A 17,253-nucleotide genomic window follows, 5' to 3' on the forward strand; every position below is an offset into this window, starting at 1 on the left:
CATAATATCCTGCCTTGGCTTCCAGGGTTTTTGTTAAAACACTAACGCCGAACAACTGCTAAGAACCGCAGGGCAGGCAGCGCTCTGCGGAGCCCGTGGGCGGGCAGAGACCGTCCTGCCGGCATGCACACAGCGCACCCAGGGCTTCCGTGTGCGCGGCTCCTCGTGCAGGTATGCAAGCTCGTCAGCAGACAGCATCCAGAGGGGAAGGCCGGGTCAGACTGCATTCCCCGACGGTCACACGTCCAGCCAGAGGCCTGGTTCTTGCTGATAGAGCCTCGGCTTTCTTGCCGCCTCCGGCCGGGAGCCTGGAAGACAGAGTTCCTTTAAGTGGCTCCCGGAGATGAAGAGGAAGCCTGTCTCCTGTAGAGTCGGGCCTGAGCAGTAAAGGCTCGCCCGTCCAGGCGCCGGGACACTGGAATCGCCTAGGAGAGAGGCCTCTCTGCAGTCCTCCGACTTAAGTCCAGCTCAGGAAGGAAGCAAAGTTCTGACTTAGCTGGAATGCCTGTGCCTGTTCCTAGACTGACCGAGGAATGGGCCATGGCTGGTCAGCTGCAGTCACAGAGGTGGTGGCAAGGACAGGAGAGCAGGCACTGAGCTGCTTGGTGAGCAGCTGGCCTGGGCACCTGGCCTTCCCCGCTGGGGCTGGGACACTGAGGTAGATGTGCTCAGTCCCTGACCTTGGGGAACTCAGGCTGGGTGACATGTGCCAAGGGAACACAGGGGAGGGTGGCCTTGGGCCTGGACAGCACCCCACTGCAAGGCCTGGCTCCAACAGTCACGATTTGAAAACAGTGTCAGAACCCGCACTTGTCTCGACACCTCCTTGATCTGTTGCTGCCGGGTTCCAGGCCGCCTGGAAGAAACCTCAGCATGTACACTGCCCGATGCAGTTTCTCGGAAACATCCTCGGGCCAGCGGACGAGCACTGGATGCCTGTGGTCTCAGGAAGCACCTTAGTGTAGATGGAGGGCCCAGTGGGAGCGCCAGATAACCAGGCCGGGGGGTGGGGTGGGGTGCCTGCAGGTCAGCCACGGGAGCAGCCGCTGTGCAGCCACTGGCCTGAAAAGGCATCACACAGGGCTCCCGAGGTCCTGGGGCCTCCCCAACCCGGGCTGAGGACCACAGCCACTGGGCCGGCTGAGACCCCTTTGGGACGCTCCGGGCATTCCCACCAGGAACTACATGATGTTAAAACGAGGGCCCCCTCCCCCATCACACGCCAGCCAGGGGAGCGCTGGGAGCCCAGAAAGCAGAGACGGTGCCTCTTTTTTTTTTCTTCTTTTATTATGAAAACAAAACAAATGCCCCAGGAGAAGGGTCCATGATCACCAGAAACAGTACTTTCTACCACTTCTATTCTGTCGTGATGAGGCCAGCACTGCAGTAGACAAGCTAAAACTACTTACATCGGACTCATTTTCAGTAACTGACATTTACAGGAATATACTAGAAACGGCACTAAAAAGTTTAAGAAAAGTTACGGTAAACTTGCATGCACATCATACAGAAAAGTAACATTTTAAATATAAAAAAAGGAAAACTTCCTGGAAGTGTTATGCCAGGGAACAGCGCTACGCTGGATGTAACGAAGCCTTTATTGTGGGCGGTGTTCCCCCCCACCCCCCACCAAAACTGTAAAAGATGTGAATGTTGCAAAAGAACAAAAACAAAAAGCAAACAAAAAAGAAAACGCATCTTAACAGTCTGTAAGCAAGATGAGTGAGCAAGGGTTTCTGGAATTCAGTTCACGGCCAAAGCCACCCCCTCGGCCCCCAGGGGTCGGGGAGACTGTTTGAAAGCCACGATTTCGAGTCCTGCATGGGTGCGACCCACTGAACACGGTTCCTAACCTCTACGGGCTGCCCTCTAGTTCTAGGAAAACTAGAACAATTTCACTTGCCCAACACAAGAGAAATGAAAACAGCAAACACCCATAGGCTGACGTCAGGGGGTGGAGGGAGTCCCCCCAAAACTCGGAAATCAGTTTTGAGTCTGGACAGAAAGCCTAAGGAAAAAAAAAAAAAACCACTGACCTACATGGCTCAGCTCTCCGGCAGCATCAGAGCCAGCAGATCTTTCAGAGGAAAGGAGGGGAGGCGGCTGAGAACCCCTCTCACACCTGGAAACCAGCGGACAGGAACCGCTCCCACTGCGCCCAGCACTGGGGCCCCCTGTCCCCTGCTGAGTGGCTGGCAAGGGCGACCCTCCCCACTGGCAGCTGGAGGGCACCCCCGGCAGCTCCCAGCACCTCCAGCCCCCTGGCTCGGATCTGTCACCCAGACCTGTGCCTCTTGCCTGTCGCCCATGAGATCCTGCTTCAAGACCTTCCAGCGTGCACTAAGTCCTTAAAGTCAGTTTTTACTCCATTAAAGATCTGTTTAGAAAACACCTTTGAAAAACAGGGCAGCTTTAAAAAAAAATGGCAAGTTTAAAATCCATTTATATTTTTATTACAATGAAAAGTTGAATGAACTGGCTCAACACTCACCAAAGGTCAGAATCAGCGGCAGTCAGAAAAATGGCAACCCCCCAAGCACATTTCATCAGAGTTCTACCCCATCAGAGGGCTCGTCAGCCATCAAGGTTGGTGGCATCCAAGTGGATGTTAGGGATTTTTAGAACCACCACCTGTTAGGACGCCAGCAGCTGGTGCCCTGATCTATCCAGAAGGGCTGTTGGGAAGAACGCGACCTCAGACAAGCGGCTGGGCCGCCCCCAGCCCCACCCCCAGCCCCTGCCTCGGTGAGGTCCCGTCATTTCTGTGCTAACTGAGAAGCCCCCATGCAGTCTTGAGGGAGGGAGCCCTCCTGGGGCCAGAGGCTCCTCCAGCCCGGGCCATGCTGTGGCCGGCTGGCAGCCGGGAGACGCGGTGGGGCAGCAGGGGCCACCCCCTCCCTGGAGGTGGGGGTGAGGGATGCCCCACTGGGGGCCATGAACCCCTGGCCAGAGCCACGCGGCTCAGAGCTAGGCAGGCGGTGTGGTGGGTACCCCGCGCTCAGGGGGCAGCCTCTGGAGAAAACAAAACCGAAACATAACCTTCTGTTAAACTCTGTATATTATTATTACTTTTTTTTTTACAATAGAAAGGTAAAAATCAAGACTTAGATTTACTATACATTTCTTTTTCTCGCAGATTACAAAGTTTATATTATATAACTGGGGTTCCCTAAATCGAAGTCCTTTTTAAAACAGTCCTAAGAGAGATTGGAAGTGAATATAAAAGAGCTAAACAAAATTAAAAAAAAAAAAGAAATGAGAATGTGCTGCAGCCGGAAGTTGTCTATTACCTGTGAGTCTCCAGATTTCACACACACACACACGCACACACACGCACGCACACGAGAAAGAACGAGAACAGAAACCCCGCAGCCCCGAGACGAGCACGCAGACGAGGTTCAGCACCGCGCGGGGCAGGAGGCGGTAGCACCTGGGCGAGCGGCCCGCGCCCCGCGGGGTCTGGGCTCCCCTCACACCACGGAAAAGGCCTGCATCTCTGCTCCTCTCTTTCTTATTTTTTTTAAATGCATTTCTTTTGCGGTTTTGTTTTTCTTTCTTTTTTTTTTTTAAAAAAAAAGACCAATGATGTTAATAAATAAAATATTCATATATACACGAGACTGGGGCGACGGTTCCGGAGTGCGTGGCAGCGGCTGGGCTGGGGACACGCGTGGGGCTGGCCTTTCGTAGAAAATTGCTGAACCTTACAAAAAGAGTCTCCTTTTTTTTTTTTTAAATCTTTTCTCTGTTTTTTTTTCAAAGTTGAGGTAAAAGTTTCAGTGTTTGGGAACCCTCGCGCTGCCCACGCAGCCACCGTGTTCCTCCCGGGAGATCAGAAAGACGGCTCCTCTGCACGCCCCCTCGCCGGCTCCCCACCAGCAGAAGCTCCGGCTGGGGACCGCAGGGACCCCTCCCGGCGGGAGCCCAGCCCTGGCCCTCACTCACGGCAGGGGTGGGCTTGGCTGTCCGCAGCCCCTGCAGAAAGAGCTGCCCTCGACGTAAGGGTCAGGGCCCAGGGCCCCCGGAGACGGAGACAAACCCCTGTCGGCAAAGCCAACAGCCTTCGCGTGCGGCACCACGTCCGAGACACTTCCTTGGGAGACGTTCTCGCTGGGGCTACAGACCAGGTCGGGCGTAAGGAAAGGGGCTCTGCAAGCACCTTCAGACCACACCTCACACGTTTCCTACAGTTACCAGGTTAGCGTCTGAAGCCGGCATCTCCAAGGGGCTTGAGTTCAGTTACAGAGGAAAGACCTTATGCCGATTCACAGCTTCTCAAAGTCTAATGGACACACACAGAAAGATCCTGGTTGACCTATTAAAGCCAGAACTGGAAGATACCATAACACTGAAGTGAAAGGAGAGCCTGCACGCCATGGAACGAAAGGAGTATATTAACCGCCGGGGGGAAGGCCGCGGCGTCCCCGCGGCGGCGGCGGCCACCGGCTGCGTCCCAAGCCGCGCGCGTCCAGGGCTCACTCGGAGTCGCTGCTGTCGGAGCTGGATCCGCTCGTGCTGCTGCTGCCGGACTCGGAGGAGCTGCTGCTGCTGAGCCGCGAGGGCCCCCCGGACGCGGTGGAGCCCGACTTCTCTGGGGGAGACGCACAGGTGAGCGGCGCGCACCCCCGCACCGGCCCGCCGCCCCACCGTCCGCGCGGCCTTTCCTGCAGCCCCTGTGCTGGCTCCACATCCCCCCCACCCAGATCCTGACCTGGTCACTTGAAAAATGTTAACAGATCTACTGATGCGAGTCAACGCACTGGTGAGGCTGCGCGGAGTCTGTCTGGTGCCTGTACATGTCCCTGGCACAGGGCTCCCAGGTCCCCCAAGACCTCCTGAGTGGGGCCCTTTAGATCACACCTGAGTTTATGCTAACGAGTGACTGGGGTGGGACCCCCTGAGAGCCTCGGCCCTGGCTGGTCACCAGGAAGACCACGTGACTGGAGGGCGGGAACTCTTCAGCTCGCCCCGCCGCCCCACCCTGCCAGCCCCCCAGCTGGCCACCACCTCTGAGGGGAGGGAACTGCCATTCACTTCTTCCCAGGCCAAGTGCATTCGGCTTTGCTGGTCTCTGAGCTGGTTCTGCTCCCGCTTCTGACACCAGCTGTGTGAGTTCCTTTCACACCAGTTCTCCAGGCTCCAACACGAGCTGGGCGTCTGTTCCCTCCAAGGGGAGAGAGCTGGAGGAGACTGAGCTCCAGAGAAACCCCCTACGCAGAGGGCTTCCAGGTGCTGGGAGGGGCGCCCGGCCCCTGACCTGAGCCCCAGCCCTGTGCCTCCCGCCCACCTGGCTGTCCCCAAGCCGCAGCCTTTATGACAAACCACCGTGTGATTCAGACTCAGGACTCCCGAGTTCTGTGAGCCACTCCAGCGAGTGTGCACACCTGAGCAGAGGGTCGTGGGGGTTCCCGATTCACAGCCCGGCAGTCAGAGGCACGGGAGAGGCAGGGGACTTGCACCTGGCGTCTGAGCCCTCACCCTGCAGGCTCTGCACCATCCCCGAGGAGACAGTGCACTGACTGAACGGCTGGATGCCCAGCTCGTGTTGGAGCCTGGAGAACTGGTGTGAGAGGAACTCACACAGCTGGTGTCAGAAGTGAGCACAGAACCAGCTCGGAGGCCAGCAAAGCCAAAACCACTTGGGCCTGGGAAGAAGTGAGCGCCGCCAACCGAGAGGCACTGACGGGCTGTGGGGGCGGGCTGGCCCCGGGCAGGCGGCTCTGAGCCGTAACCACGTGCCCACCTGCCCTGCCCTCTCCGGGGCTGATCCAAGGGAACTCAGCCATCGGTGGCAGGGGGAGGGCCCCAAGGCCCACCCTGGCACCGGGAAAGCAGGGCCAGGCAAGGCTGTGGCAGCCGGCTGCTACATGGCCAAGACTGAGCCTAGAATCTGACCACCACCTGGGTAGGAAAAAAGGCACGTGCCCTTTCTTACAGGCTCCAGAGAAAGGAGGCAAGGAGTCGAAGCACCTGCTCACCGAAACTGAGACCCCAAAGTCCACAGAGCACGCGGTCGGGGCTGGCAGTCAGCCCCTCTCCCCGCCTGTGGTGCTGGCTAACTTGCTGGGCACTAGTGTCCTTCTCCCGGGGCGACCAGGAAGCTCACTGCTGGGGCCAGAACCCTCCGAAGCTGCAGGGTGGGCCCCAGTCCCTCCCACGTCACAGAGTCCGGCCCCCCATGGACCACGGCTGGGCCAAAACGCCGCTCCCAGGAGCTCTGCAGAGTGGCGCCTTCCCACGTGCCTGCTGCCTGCTCAGCCTCGGAGCCCCAGCCGCAGGTAAGGAGACCAGGGTTCCGGGGGCCGCAGCCCTCTCCCCCGCCCCGAGCAGCACGGGGGCGGCCCTACCTCTCTTGGCTGGCTTCTTGCTGTTGCTCAGCTGCCCACTGACATCCTGCAGCCGCCTCTCCAGCTCCTTCTTCTTCTCCTGAGCCAGCTCCTCCTTCGACTTGGCCGCCTGCTTCTTCCCGCTCGTGGCTGTGGGAGAGCAGGGCACTGTGGCTGCGGGCAGGGCAGGCGGATGCCCAGCCCCCCAAGGCGGTGCCCCTGCCCACCCAGATGGAGCCCCTGCCACAGGCAAAGCCCCGGAACTGTCACAGAACTCCTGAGGTGGGACTGACCACCCCCTGCTGCAGGCGGGGGTGACTTGAAGCCCGGACCCTCCTCCAACTCCTGGTTTTCCTTCACTGTGGCCGAGGCCGAGGCTCTCCCAAGGCTCCACGTGGGAGCCCTGCCCACCGCCTGGCACACCTGCGCCAGCACCACTGAGTCCACAGGCCACTGACCGAGGGCCAAATGTGCCAGGGCCGCAGAGGGCAACAAGATGCTCCATCCAGAAGGCTGCCCCCTACAGAGGGGCATACCTCTCCTTTCCCTCGTGAGGACCCTGTAACCAGGCCAGGAGGGTGGGATCACTTGACTGTGGCTACATTGGACCCAGCACCTTCTAGAGAACAAGCTCCCAGGCAGGAGGGCTCCTCACCACCTGGGGGAAGGGAGAAGCACCCCGACAGGGGCATGGCTGCCCCTGCCAGCGGCCCGAGGGGGCCACACACAGGAACAGTGCACCCTGAGTGTCCTCAGGGCTGCCAAGGGGCTGCCTGGGGCTTGCCCTTCCTCTCACTGACCCAGGCAGCGGCTCATTCCAATCCAGTGAATCCTGAGCCAGTGCAGTTGTCTACCCTGGGAGTCCTCTGGACCCTCAACCCCAGGCAAAGGGAACCGGTCTGCTCAGGCAGGGAACCATTGACAGGTGACCTGCAGTCAGGCCCTAAATGGAGGGCCTTAGCCAGCATCTGCATGAACGTGGCTGGAGCCAACCCCCGGGGCCCTGCCTGCACCAGTGAAGGCCAGGGCATATAAGCGCCGCCCACCTACCCAGGGGCTGGGGGCTAATTCGGGGGTCTCGCCTGCTTTAGTGAAGGCCGGGGCATACAAGAGCCGCCCAGCTGCCCAGGAACAGGGGGAAGAAGGGCTCTGGCTGGGGAGTGGCTGGCAGCCCGTCTCAGCTAAGCCCCCCATCCCGAGGTGGGCAGACAGACGCTGTACCCTTGCATCCTGGGGGCGTGAGACGGAAGACAGGGGAGGAATCTGGAGCCCGCGACCCACTGCCTGCCCCCCCACCACTCTTGGGGCTGCCTGGCTTTCTGCTCCAGGGAGCGGCAGACAGACGGCAGCGGGCGGCAGGAACACTCTCTGCCGCGGCAACTTACAGAACGGCTTCCTTTGCTTTTTCTGTAAACAAGACTTGACGTATCTCTCCAGCTCCCGCAGCGTGGTGGGCTTCAGGGTCTCGAAGTCGATCTCGATCTCGTCGGGGTTGGAGTCCCGCAGCGAGGGCTCCCGCGACTGGATGATGTGCACCACGCGGCCCAGCTTCTCCCCAGGGAGCCGGTTGATGTCCAGGCTCAGCTGCCGCTTCTCATCATAGCTCATGGGCAGCCCCTCCTCCTCTTCCTCCGAGTCGTAGGAGGCCGATGCCTGCTTGCCGCCCTTCTTCGGCTGTCTGAGGCAGAAGGCAAGGGGCGTCACAGTGCGGCGTCCCAGCCCCCACACTCCACCGAGCTCCACCCCCGAGACCCTGACCCTCACCCACTGGCCCTTGTCCTCTTCAGGACCAGGCTGTCTTTCCAAGGAGCAGCCCCAATGGCACCCAGGCACAGGAGCCGGGCCACTGCCCAGGACGCACCTGCATCTCCAGGGACACGGAGACCCTGCTTCAGAGCTCAGAGGCCCCACCAGCTCAGGGAGGCCTTGGCCAGGAGATAGCCACAGCAGGCAGCCCGCCTCGACACCCCACAGGCATCTCAAGCGCAACAGGTCAAACTCCGTATTCAAATACCCCAAGAAGGCAGGGGTGGAACAGAGGGGTAAACAGAAGGGACTCACAGAAAACAACGTAACGGTGAGCAGAAGCCCTGGACGGCCAATTAGGCAGAGACGTCACTATGCCGACAAAGGCCCGGCTAGTCAAAGCTATGGTTTTTCCAGTAGTCGTGTATGGATGTGAGAGTTGGACCATAAAGAAAGCTGAGTGCCAAAGAATTGATGATTTCAAGCTGTGGTGCTGGAAGAGACTCTTGAGAGTTCCCTGGACTCCAAGGAGATCAAAGCTGTCAGTCATAAAGGAAATCAACCCTGAATATTCACTGGAGGGACTGATGCTGAAGCTGCAATACTTTGGCCACCTAATGCAAAGAGCTGACTTATGAGAAAAGACCCTGATGCTGGGAAAGATTGAGGGCAGGAGGAGAAGGGGACAACAGAAGATGAGATGGTTGGATGGCATCATTGATTCAATGGACATGAATTTGAGTAAGCTCCGGGAGTTGGTGATGGACAGGGAGGGCTGGCATGCTGCAGTCCATGGGGTCGCAAAGAGTTGGACACAACTGAGCAAGTGAACAACAGATGGAAATCGAATTATATCAACAATTACATTAAATACAAATGATCTAAACACACCAATTAAAAGGAAGAGATGGTCAGACTGGGTAAGAACCAAGACCCAACTTTTAGGCTGTCTACACAAATCCTTCTTTAAAATAAAAGAAGTAGGTTAAAAGTAAAAAGATAGGGGGGAAGTATCCCATGTATATACTATCAATCAAAAGAAAACTCCAGTAGCTATAACAACTTCAGACAAAGTACACTTAGGAAAAGGAATACTATTGGGAAGAAGATACTGCGTAACAATAAAATGTCAGCTGGCCAAGACGGCAGCACAGTTCAACATGCCTGTTCATCTGAAACCAAGCTTCAAAATATATAAACAAAAGCTGACAGAAATAAAGGGAGATAGGAAAATACGCAATTCTACTTAGAGGATTCAACGATCTTCTCTCGGTAAGCAACAGAACCAATGAGCAAGAATACAGACGATCCCAACACCACGTCAACTAACTTAACTTAAATTTTTTTGTACATATACACGTACCTAAACTCTTCACATTCTGTTCCCGTTTAGGTCATTACAGAATACCGAGCAGAGTTTCCTGTGTTACGCTGTAACACAGTCAGTCAGTCTGTTAGCTGTTCACTTTCTCCCCAGTTTGCTCTGCATCACTCATCTCCTTCTGGGCACGCTGGGTCTCTGCTGCTGCGTGGGGCTGAGTGGACTTCTGTGACGGCTTCTCTTGTTGTGGAGCTTGGGCTGGAGGGTGTGTGGGCTTCGTAGTCACGGCACAGGGGCTTAACTGCGCCACGGCACGTGGGGGGTTCCCGGATCAGGGGCTGAACCCGTGTCCCCTGCACTGGCAGGCGAGTTCTTTGCCACTGAACCACCGAGGAAGCCCAGTTATCTAAACGGTGTGTGCACGTCAGTCCCAAGCCCCCAGCCTAGCCCTCTCTTCCACCTGTCCCCTCCCCGCCAACCGTAAACTCATTCTCCAAGTCCATGAGCCTGTTCCTGTTTCCTAAGTCAGTCATTTGTGTCCCCCCCCCTTTTTTTTTAAGATTTTTAAATCTTCTAACTGACACTCACACAGCACTCCACCCAACAGAGGAGAGCACACATTCTTTTCAAGTGTACACGGAACGCTGACCGAGACAGACCACATTCTGGGCCATAAAATAGATCTTAACAAAAGTTTCAAAATGCTGAAAGCATGCAAAGCATGTTCTCTGACCCTGGAAACCAGTAACTGAAAAATATCTTGAAAAGTCTCCAGATATCTGTAGGTCAAACATACTTTTAAATACCCATGGTCAAAAAGGGAACCTGGAGAGAATTAAAAAATGTTTTGAACTTGAATGAAATCACAACAAATCACGTCTGTGGGGAACATACAGCCAAAGCAGTGAGTTCAGACATAAACTTAAAGCATGAGGTGCTTATACTGGAAGAGAAGGCCTGAAGCTTCAGCGGTTGAGACTGTGCTTCCACTGCGGGGGGTGCATGTTGGAGCTCTGGTCAGGGAATTAAGATCCCGCGTGGCTCAGGGCCAAAAAACAGAACAAAGAAAAAGAAGGAAAAAAATCAATCATCTAAGCTTCTGTTTTCAAGCTAGAAAAAGAAAAGCAAATTAAGTCCATACCAAGCAAAGGGAAATGATAAAAGTAAGACCAAGATGAAAGAAAAAGAAAATAGAAAAGTCAACGAAGTCAGACACTGGTTCTTTGAACAACCAACAAAACTGATCAAATTCTCCAGATTCACCAAGAAACAGACACGAATTACCAATACAAGGAATGAAAAAACAAAGAACACATTGCTACAAACCCTACAGACTTTAAAGGTAAGGCGACATCTCAAACAAACCTACCGTGATGAAAAAACACAGACTCAAACCAATAACCTGACTTCCTGAATCTATCAAAAGGACTGAATTCACCCTTAAAAACCTTCCCACAGTGAAACTCCAGGTCTAGATGGATTCATGGTGAACTGTATCACACACTTAAGAATCCCAATTCTGGGGGCTTCCCCCGTGGCTCCGTGGTAAAGCATCCACGTGCCCATGCAGGAGACACGGGTTCGATCCCTGGTCGGGGAAGACCCCACGGGCCACGGAGCAACTAAGTCCACAGGCCACAAGTACTGGGCCCGTGCTCCGGAGCCCGGCAGACACCAGCGCTGCAGCTGCGCACCGCAGAGCCGGTGCTCTGCAACGGGAGCAGCCACTGCAGTCAGAAGCCCACCCCCTGCAACTTAAGAGCAGGCCCCCTCCAGCAACGAGGACCCAGCACAGCCAAAAACAAACTAAAAAACGAGGAGGATACCAGTTCTGTAAGCCTGCCCCAGGAGACAGAGGAAAGCACTGCCCAAATCATCTCTGAGGCCGGCAGTACACTGATGCCAGAACCAGAGACAGGACAGGGCGCGGAGTCCTGCCTCCCTGAAAAAGGGAGGCACAGACAAGCCCTGACCGCGCTCACTGCCCGGCCGCTGCTGGAGCCCACGCCCCGCGCTCCACCGGCCCCTCCTCTGTCCAGGACCAAAGCCTGTCGTCTCTGCCGCACCAACAGCTCTCGAGCCACACGCCTCCACCCCAACCGACGGGCATGCTGGCCCCTCCTGACCGGAGGGCCGCGTCAGCCCCCAAGTGTGTCCTTCCGCCCATTCTGCCCCCTGCGCCTCCCTCCTCTGCTCCAGCTTCATCTGCTCAGAGCATAAACCGCGAGCCCCTAAACGAAGCCCGTCAGCCTCCGAGGCCGCAACCCTCCCCTCCTCCCAGCCCCGTCTCCGCTCCTGGGCGGCACCCCACTTGTCCCAGTCCCTACGAGGGACACGTCCTCTCCCCGCCACAGCTCTGTGCCCGCTGCCCCTCCCGGCTCCTGGATCTCCATCCTGCGTGCCCGTGCAGCTGGATGGAGGAGGCCTGGGGAGGTCTCCTCACCTGGGGGGCTCTTCGCCCCCACTCCTGGGAGGAGCCCCCGGCCCCCACACACCTCCCCGTGCTGTCCCTGCCTGTCCGTGGCCAGCGATCCTCGGGGCGGCGCCGGGCCTCAGCGGGAACCAAGGAAAAGCCGTGGGGCCCACGGAGCTGTGTGCCAAGGGGCACTGCCCCGTCCCGACCCTGCACATACCGGGCGACCTGGGAACGGGGTGCCCAGAGCCCGACACACCCCCAAAGAAAAGCCCTGCCCAGATCAGGAAAACGTCCCCAAAACCGCGACTCTAGAGGTCTCCACGCCTGTCTTGAGGCCAGCCCCCCGGGAGGTTGAGCTCTGCCCTCCAGAGCCCATACCCTTCCTGGAGGAGACCTCGCTGGGTCCCCACAGTCTCCCCACAATGGGGGCAAGACAAGGCCCACCAATGCCCCCCCACCCCGCCCTCTCTCCTGACAGCCCCGTGCCCCCGCCAGCTGGTGCCAGCCCGCCTGGCGCCCACCTGCCGGCCGCGCTGGTGCTGTTGGCCTTCTTGGCGGGCGCCTTCTTCTGCGGGGCCTGCTTGGCGGGCGTGGCGGCCTTGGCCCGCTTCTCCTCCTCGGCCTTGGCCTTGTGCCGCTCCTTGTCCTTGTCCTTCTTCTTCTTCTCCTTCTTCTCCTTCTTCCTCTTTGGCTTGTTCACCGGCGCCTGAGACAGAGCCGCCAGCTGCTCGTGCACAGCCTTCAGCTGGAAGACACGGCCGCCGGGTGAGGACTCCGGGCTGGGCGGAGGGAGACGCTCCGGGAAGGCGCTTAAACTGCCCACCCCGGAGAGAACATCCGCAGCCGAGCTCGTGGGCAAGCTGCTGGGGCACGCAGGGCCAGCAGCCAACACCGAACGAGGCCTGCAGCGGCGGGCAGCGTGTACGCACTCCACGCGCCCCTCACCCCATCAGCCCCCCAAGGGGCCCAGGGGCTCCGGGAGCCACGCTCCACAGGCGAGGAAACGGTCACCCCAGCCTTTAGTAGGTGGACGGGCTAGGATGGGGATGCTGCGCACGCCGACCACGTCCCACGGCGCGGGAGGGACCCCAGCCTGTGAGCCCCCACGGGGCTCAGCTACTCGCTGTCTCCTCCTTGCCAGAGGGCCCCCCGGGAATCTAGCACCTCGTGCTCCCATCTTGCACAGAAGGAGCGTGAAGCGGGGTGGGAACAAGCCTCAGGGGTCAGAGGCGGAGGCAGGACAGTCCTGTTCGCACCCCCACCCCCCCCCGCCCCGAGAGGCAGGCTCTAGGGGCCGCAGGGCTGCAGCCCCTGCAGACCTTTCTGCAGAGCAGGAAGAGGCTCCAGGGACATTCCAACACAGGCGGGCTCACAGGGCCCCAGGCCTGCAGGCACTGGCGAGGGGGCCCTGAAACTGACACCTTTCCCAGGTTCCCTCCCAGCGACACCGCAGCGAGGATGGCTGTGGCTGGGGAGGGGGCGGCGGCTGGGGCAGACCTTGGGTCAGGGGCCGGCGGGGACGGACCGTGGTCCTGCCCAAGCCCCTTGGCCCGCACGGCCGCTCACCTGCTCCTGCAGCTCCGCCAGCCGCGTGGCACGCTCCTCCTCCGAGTCCGAGCTGCCTGAGTCCGACGAGCTCTCGTCGCTGCTGCGGCTGCTCTCCACGCCCTTGCTGACCACGGGGGCTGCAGGCGCGGGCAGGGCGGGTGCCTCTGCTGGCTCGTCTGGCATCTTGGCGAAACGCATCTCAAACACGTCCTGCAGGAGAGCAGGGGCAGCCTGGGTCCCAGCGTCTGTGGGCACCCCCCGGGGAATGGGGAGACGGCTCCGCCTGCCCAGGGCGCCTACTCCCTGCCTCCCTCCCTCTGTCCCTCCCTCCCAAGCAGTGAGCACAGCCCCCGACTAGGGGCACAGGGCCAGCAGCTAAGGACGCAGCCCTGCAGGAGCGGGCACTTGGGTGCCCGCCTCCTGTAGAAGACAGGCAAGTCCTTTCTGCTCTGGCTCCAAGGCCGCCACCCACTGCCAGGGAGAGCCCTGCCCGGGAGCTTGGGACCCTCCTGGGCCCCCAAAACCCAGTCTGGGAGCCACTCACGCTCTCCCATCCCTCTGCCCAGTGACATCACTGGAGCATCACACCTTGTTCTTGGGGTGGGGGGGGGCGGGTGGTCCAAGAGCTGGCTCAAAGGATCCGGTTCAGTCAGAATGGCCAGCTCCTGCACAGCCCTGGGAGCACACTCAGCGAAGGTCCCCCCTCCCTGGAGGGAGCACGCTCAGCAAAGGCCCCCTCTCTGGTGGGAGCATGCTCAGCATAGGCGCCCCCTCCCTGGTGGGAGCACGCTCAGTGAAGGCCCCCTCCCTGGCAGGAGCACGCTCAGTGAAGGTCCCGTCTCTGGTGGGAGCATGCTCAGTGAAGGCCCCCTCCCTGGTGGGAGCACGCTCAGTGAAGGTCCCATCTCTGGTGGGAGCATGCTCAGTGAGGGCCCCCTCCCTGGCGGGAGCACGCTCAGTAAAGGTCCCGTCTCTGGTGGGAGCACGCTCAGTGAAGGCCCCCTCCCTGGTAGGAGCACACTCAGCATAGGCGCCCCCTCCCTGGTGGGAGCACGCTCAGCAAAGGCCCCCTCTCTGGTGGGAGCATGCTCAGCATAGGCGCCACCTCCCTGGCGGGAGCACGCTCAGTGAAGGTCCCGTCTCTGGTGGGAGCATGCTCAGTGAAGGCCCCCTCCCTGGTGGGAGCACGCTCAGCATAGGCGCCCCCTCCCTGGTGGGAGCACGCTCACCGAAGGCCCCCCTCTCCCTGGTGGCCCAGGTCCATCTCAGACAGGCTGAGCGGCAGGCGGCGAGCCTTCTCCGCCTGGCTCACGTTCCTGAGGCCACATACACCTGGTTTACACGTGGAGCCACACTGGCAGGTGTCCAGCTCTGGGAGGAGCCTGCTCCGGGTCCTGGTCCCCTAGAATCTCCTGCTGAAGTCAAGGCAGCAACATGCAGGAGGCACGCGGCCACCCTGGTCCGGCCTGCTCTGTCCTGGTTGGGGGCGGGGGTTGGTCGACCTCAGACTGCTGCAGAGTCGGGCTCTAACCCAACAGTGGGGTCATGACAGTCATCAGCAGGTAGGGTCCCACACCGGGGAGACCCCCTTCCATGGGATCAGAATAGTCGTCAGCAGGTAGAGTCCCACACAGGGGAGACCCCCTTCAGTCGGACCAGAACCAGAACCAGCCACTGCCCTTGGCCCGTGGGCCGCCTGGCTTCCTCGTGGGGCAACTTACAAGCTTTAGGGGCGTCACAGAGCAGCAAGAGCACAAGGCTGGGCAGGGCCTTCTGGGGTCTGGGCTGTGGTCTAAAACCGTGGGTCCAGGCAGCTCCCTCTGGGAGCACTGGGACCCCAGGACAGCTCTGCGCCCACCCCAGTGGGAGCCAGCAGAGTGGGCAGCACGCAGCAGCCAGCGCCCCCAGGCAGGAGGAATGGGGGAAACCAGAACCCAGAGGCCCAGGAGGAGGACCCCCGGCACCCCCATCTGGGGCTGGGTGAGCAAGGATGTGCCCGAGTGACCGTACAGGGTTTACAAAAGGTTTAGATCTGAGCAAGAGATGGGGGTTGTCTTAACAGAACAGCGTGCTAGGTCTGTGCAAAGAGAGCTCCTGGAGCAGGACACACGCCCACACATCCATATCTCTCTTTCTTCTAAACAGAAAGCCGCGTGATTTTATCCCATGTAAAACATAGGTGGTGTTATTTACAAAGGGATTCCTTGGTTGTTCAGACGGTAAAGAATCTGCCTGCTTTGCGGGAGAGACCTGGGTTTGATTCCTGGGTGGGGAAAAATCCCCTGGAGAATGGCAACCCACTCCAGTGTTCTTGTCTGGAGAATCCCATGGACAGAGGAGACTGGCGGGCTGCAGTCCATGGGGTCGCAAAACAGCCCAGGTGATCGAAAAGAGAACAGACTCTGTGTGCCAGCCAGCAGAGAAACCCGTGTCAGCCTCCAGACTGCCAGATAAGCACGCACACGGGCGCACACACGACACGCACACTCGCGCGTGACACACGTACACTCGTGTGTGAGGTCTGTGTGCACACGTGAGGCCCCGCCACTGGAGGCTTCCCCTTCAGTCTGCGCTTCCCCGCAGGTCCCACGCTCCCGCGTCGTCCGCAAAGCCACGAGCCACTGCCTGGCAGGACGCCCGCGGGCCCCAGCACGAGCGGCCCGCCTCCCCTCTGCCCTCACCCGGCCAGAACGCCTGCAGGCCCACCTGCACGCTGACGCCCACTGGAGCCTGTGCTCCCCAGAGGCGGGGACTGGCTGGTGGGCCACCTCATCCCTGGGGAGCAGGCCCAGGGCCTGGCCGCCACTCAGCCACCGCTCAAGAGAAACATGTTTGTGGGTGAGGTCCCTGGACACCCCCCCAACCCTGCGCCTCCCCCGGCCGGATGCTCCCGACACCGGCCCCGAGCGGCTGATCCCGCCTGTGCCCCGGAGGCCCCGCCCCCCAGCGCCTGGCTCACCTGCAGCTTCCTGGCCATGGCTACCACCTCGTGGTCCGGGGGATTGTATTTATAACAGTTGGAGAACATCAACCGGATGTCGGCTGCGAAGCCCTGCGCGTCCGGGTACTCGCGGCTGTCCATCTTCTTCTGTAAGACAGACGCCACGGGCGTGAGGCACTGCCGGGCCTCGGGGCCGCCACAGGTCCAGCACCAGCCTGAGGCCATGTCCGGGAGCCCGGGAGAGAGGGGAAGGGGGGCTTGGAGGGGAGGGTCCGGGAGCCCGGGAGAGCGGGGAAGGGGGGCTTGGAGGGGAGGGTCCGGGAGCCCGGGAGAGCGGGGAAGGGGGGCTTGGAGGGGAGGGCCCGGGAGCCTGGGAGAGAGGCAGATCCCCGGGGAGAAAGAAAAAGGCGCTCACAGGAGTCAGCTCCTGTAGCCACCACCCACCCCATCCTCACCCCAAATCCCAGGTCTACATCCTGAATGATTTTTCACACATCCGTGTCCCCGCTGGCAGGGGCTCTGGTAGGGAACGAGCAACTTCTGGCAGGAAGTCACCCTCCGCTCGTTTAGGGGGTGACTCAGCTCTCGCAATGAGACTTTTAATTTTCTCCCTGGAGAATCCAGGTGCTGTTGGCCAGCCTGCCTCCGGTGGCACCCAACTGTCCCGCCGCCGCTGGGATACGGACGATGGGCACCACGACGGGGGACGGGGTGCGCCCAGACGGGGGCGCCACACGGAAGCAGCAAGGTCAGGGCACACCGGGCAGTGGCTCTCGAGGCGTGAGCTGCCTGGGCCTGGCTGGGTTCACATGGAGCTCATGTGTCAGGGACCTCGTGTCGGGGGTCTGAGGTGCCCATTTATCCTGGGGGCTGTGCCCTACTGCCGCGGGACACTGGCCCGGAGCCCAGCCACCCACCCCGCCTGTGCCCAGAGCAACAAAGTCCTGGCCTTGGA

The 17,253-nt window shown here is 59.7% G+C and overlaps 1 protein-coding gene across 2 annotated transcripts in view; it reads right to left on the reverse strand.

The window, feature by feature from the left end:
- Positions 1-71: 71 nt before the first annotated feature.
- Positions 72-17,253, reverse strand: part of BRD3 (bromodomain containing 3) — a 37,412-nt gene continuing 20,230 nt past the window's right edge. The window contains exons 7-12 of one of the 2 annotated variants that reach the window (XM_070799657.1): positions 16,317-16,445; positions 13,376-13,567; positions 12,331-12,554; positions 7,712-8,004; positions 6,348-6,476; positions 72-308 (exon numbers count right to left, since the gene is read on the reverse strand). In XM_070799657.1, the coding sequence (XP_070655758.1) occupies positions 238-308; positions 6,348-6,476; positions 7,712-8,004; positions 12,331-12,554; positions 13,376-13,567; positions 16,317-16,445 (1,038 nt within the window). In that variant the 3' untranslated portion in view covers positions 72-237. Of the gene's footprint in view, positions 309-3,040; positions 4,592-6,347; positions 6,477-7,711; positions 8,005-12,330; positions 12,555-13,375; positions 13,568-16,316; positions 16,446-17,253 lie in introns of those variants that run through there. The other variant, XM_070799656.1, reaches the window with a different exon arrangement.

The sequence above is a fragment of the Bos indicus genome, chromosome 11, assembly GCF_029378745.1.
Source record: "Bos indicus isolate NIAB-ARS_2022 breed Sahiwal x Tharparkar chromosome 11, NIAB-ARS_B.indTharparkar_mat_pri_1.0, whole genome shotgun sequence".
In the NCBI taxonomy this organism is placed as follows: Eukaryota; Metazoa; Chordata; class Mammalia; order Artiodactyla; family Bovidae; genus Bos; species Bos indicus.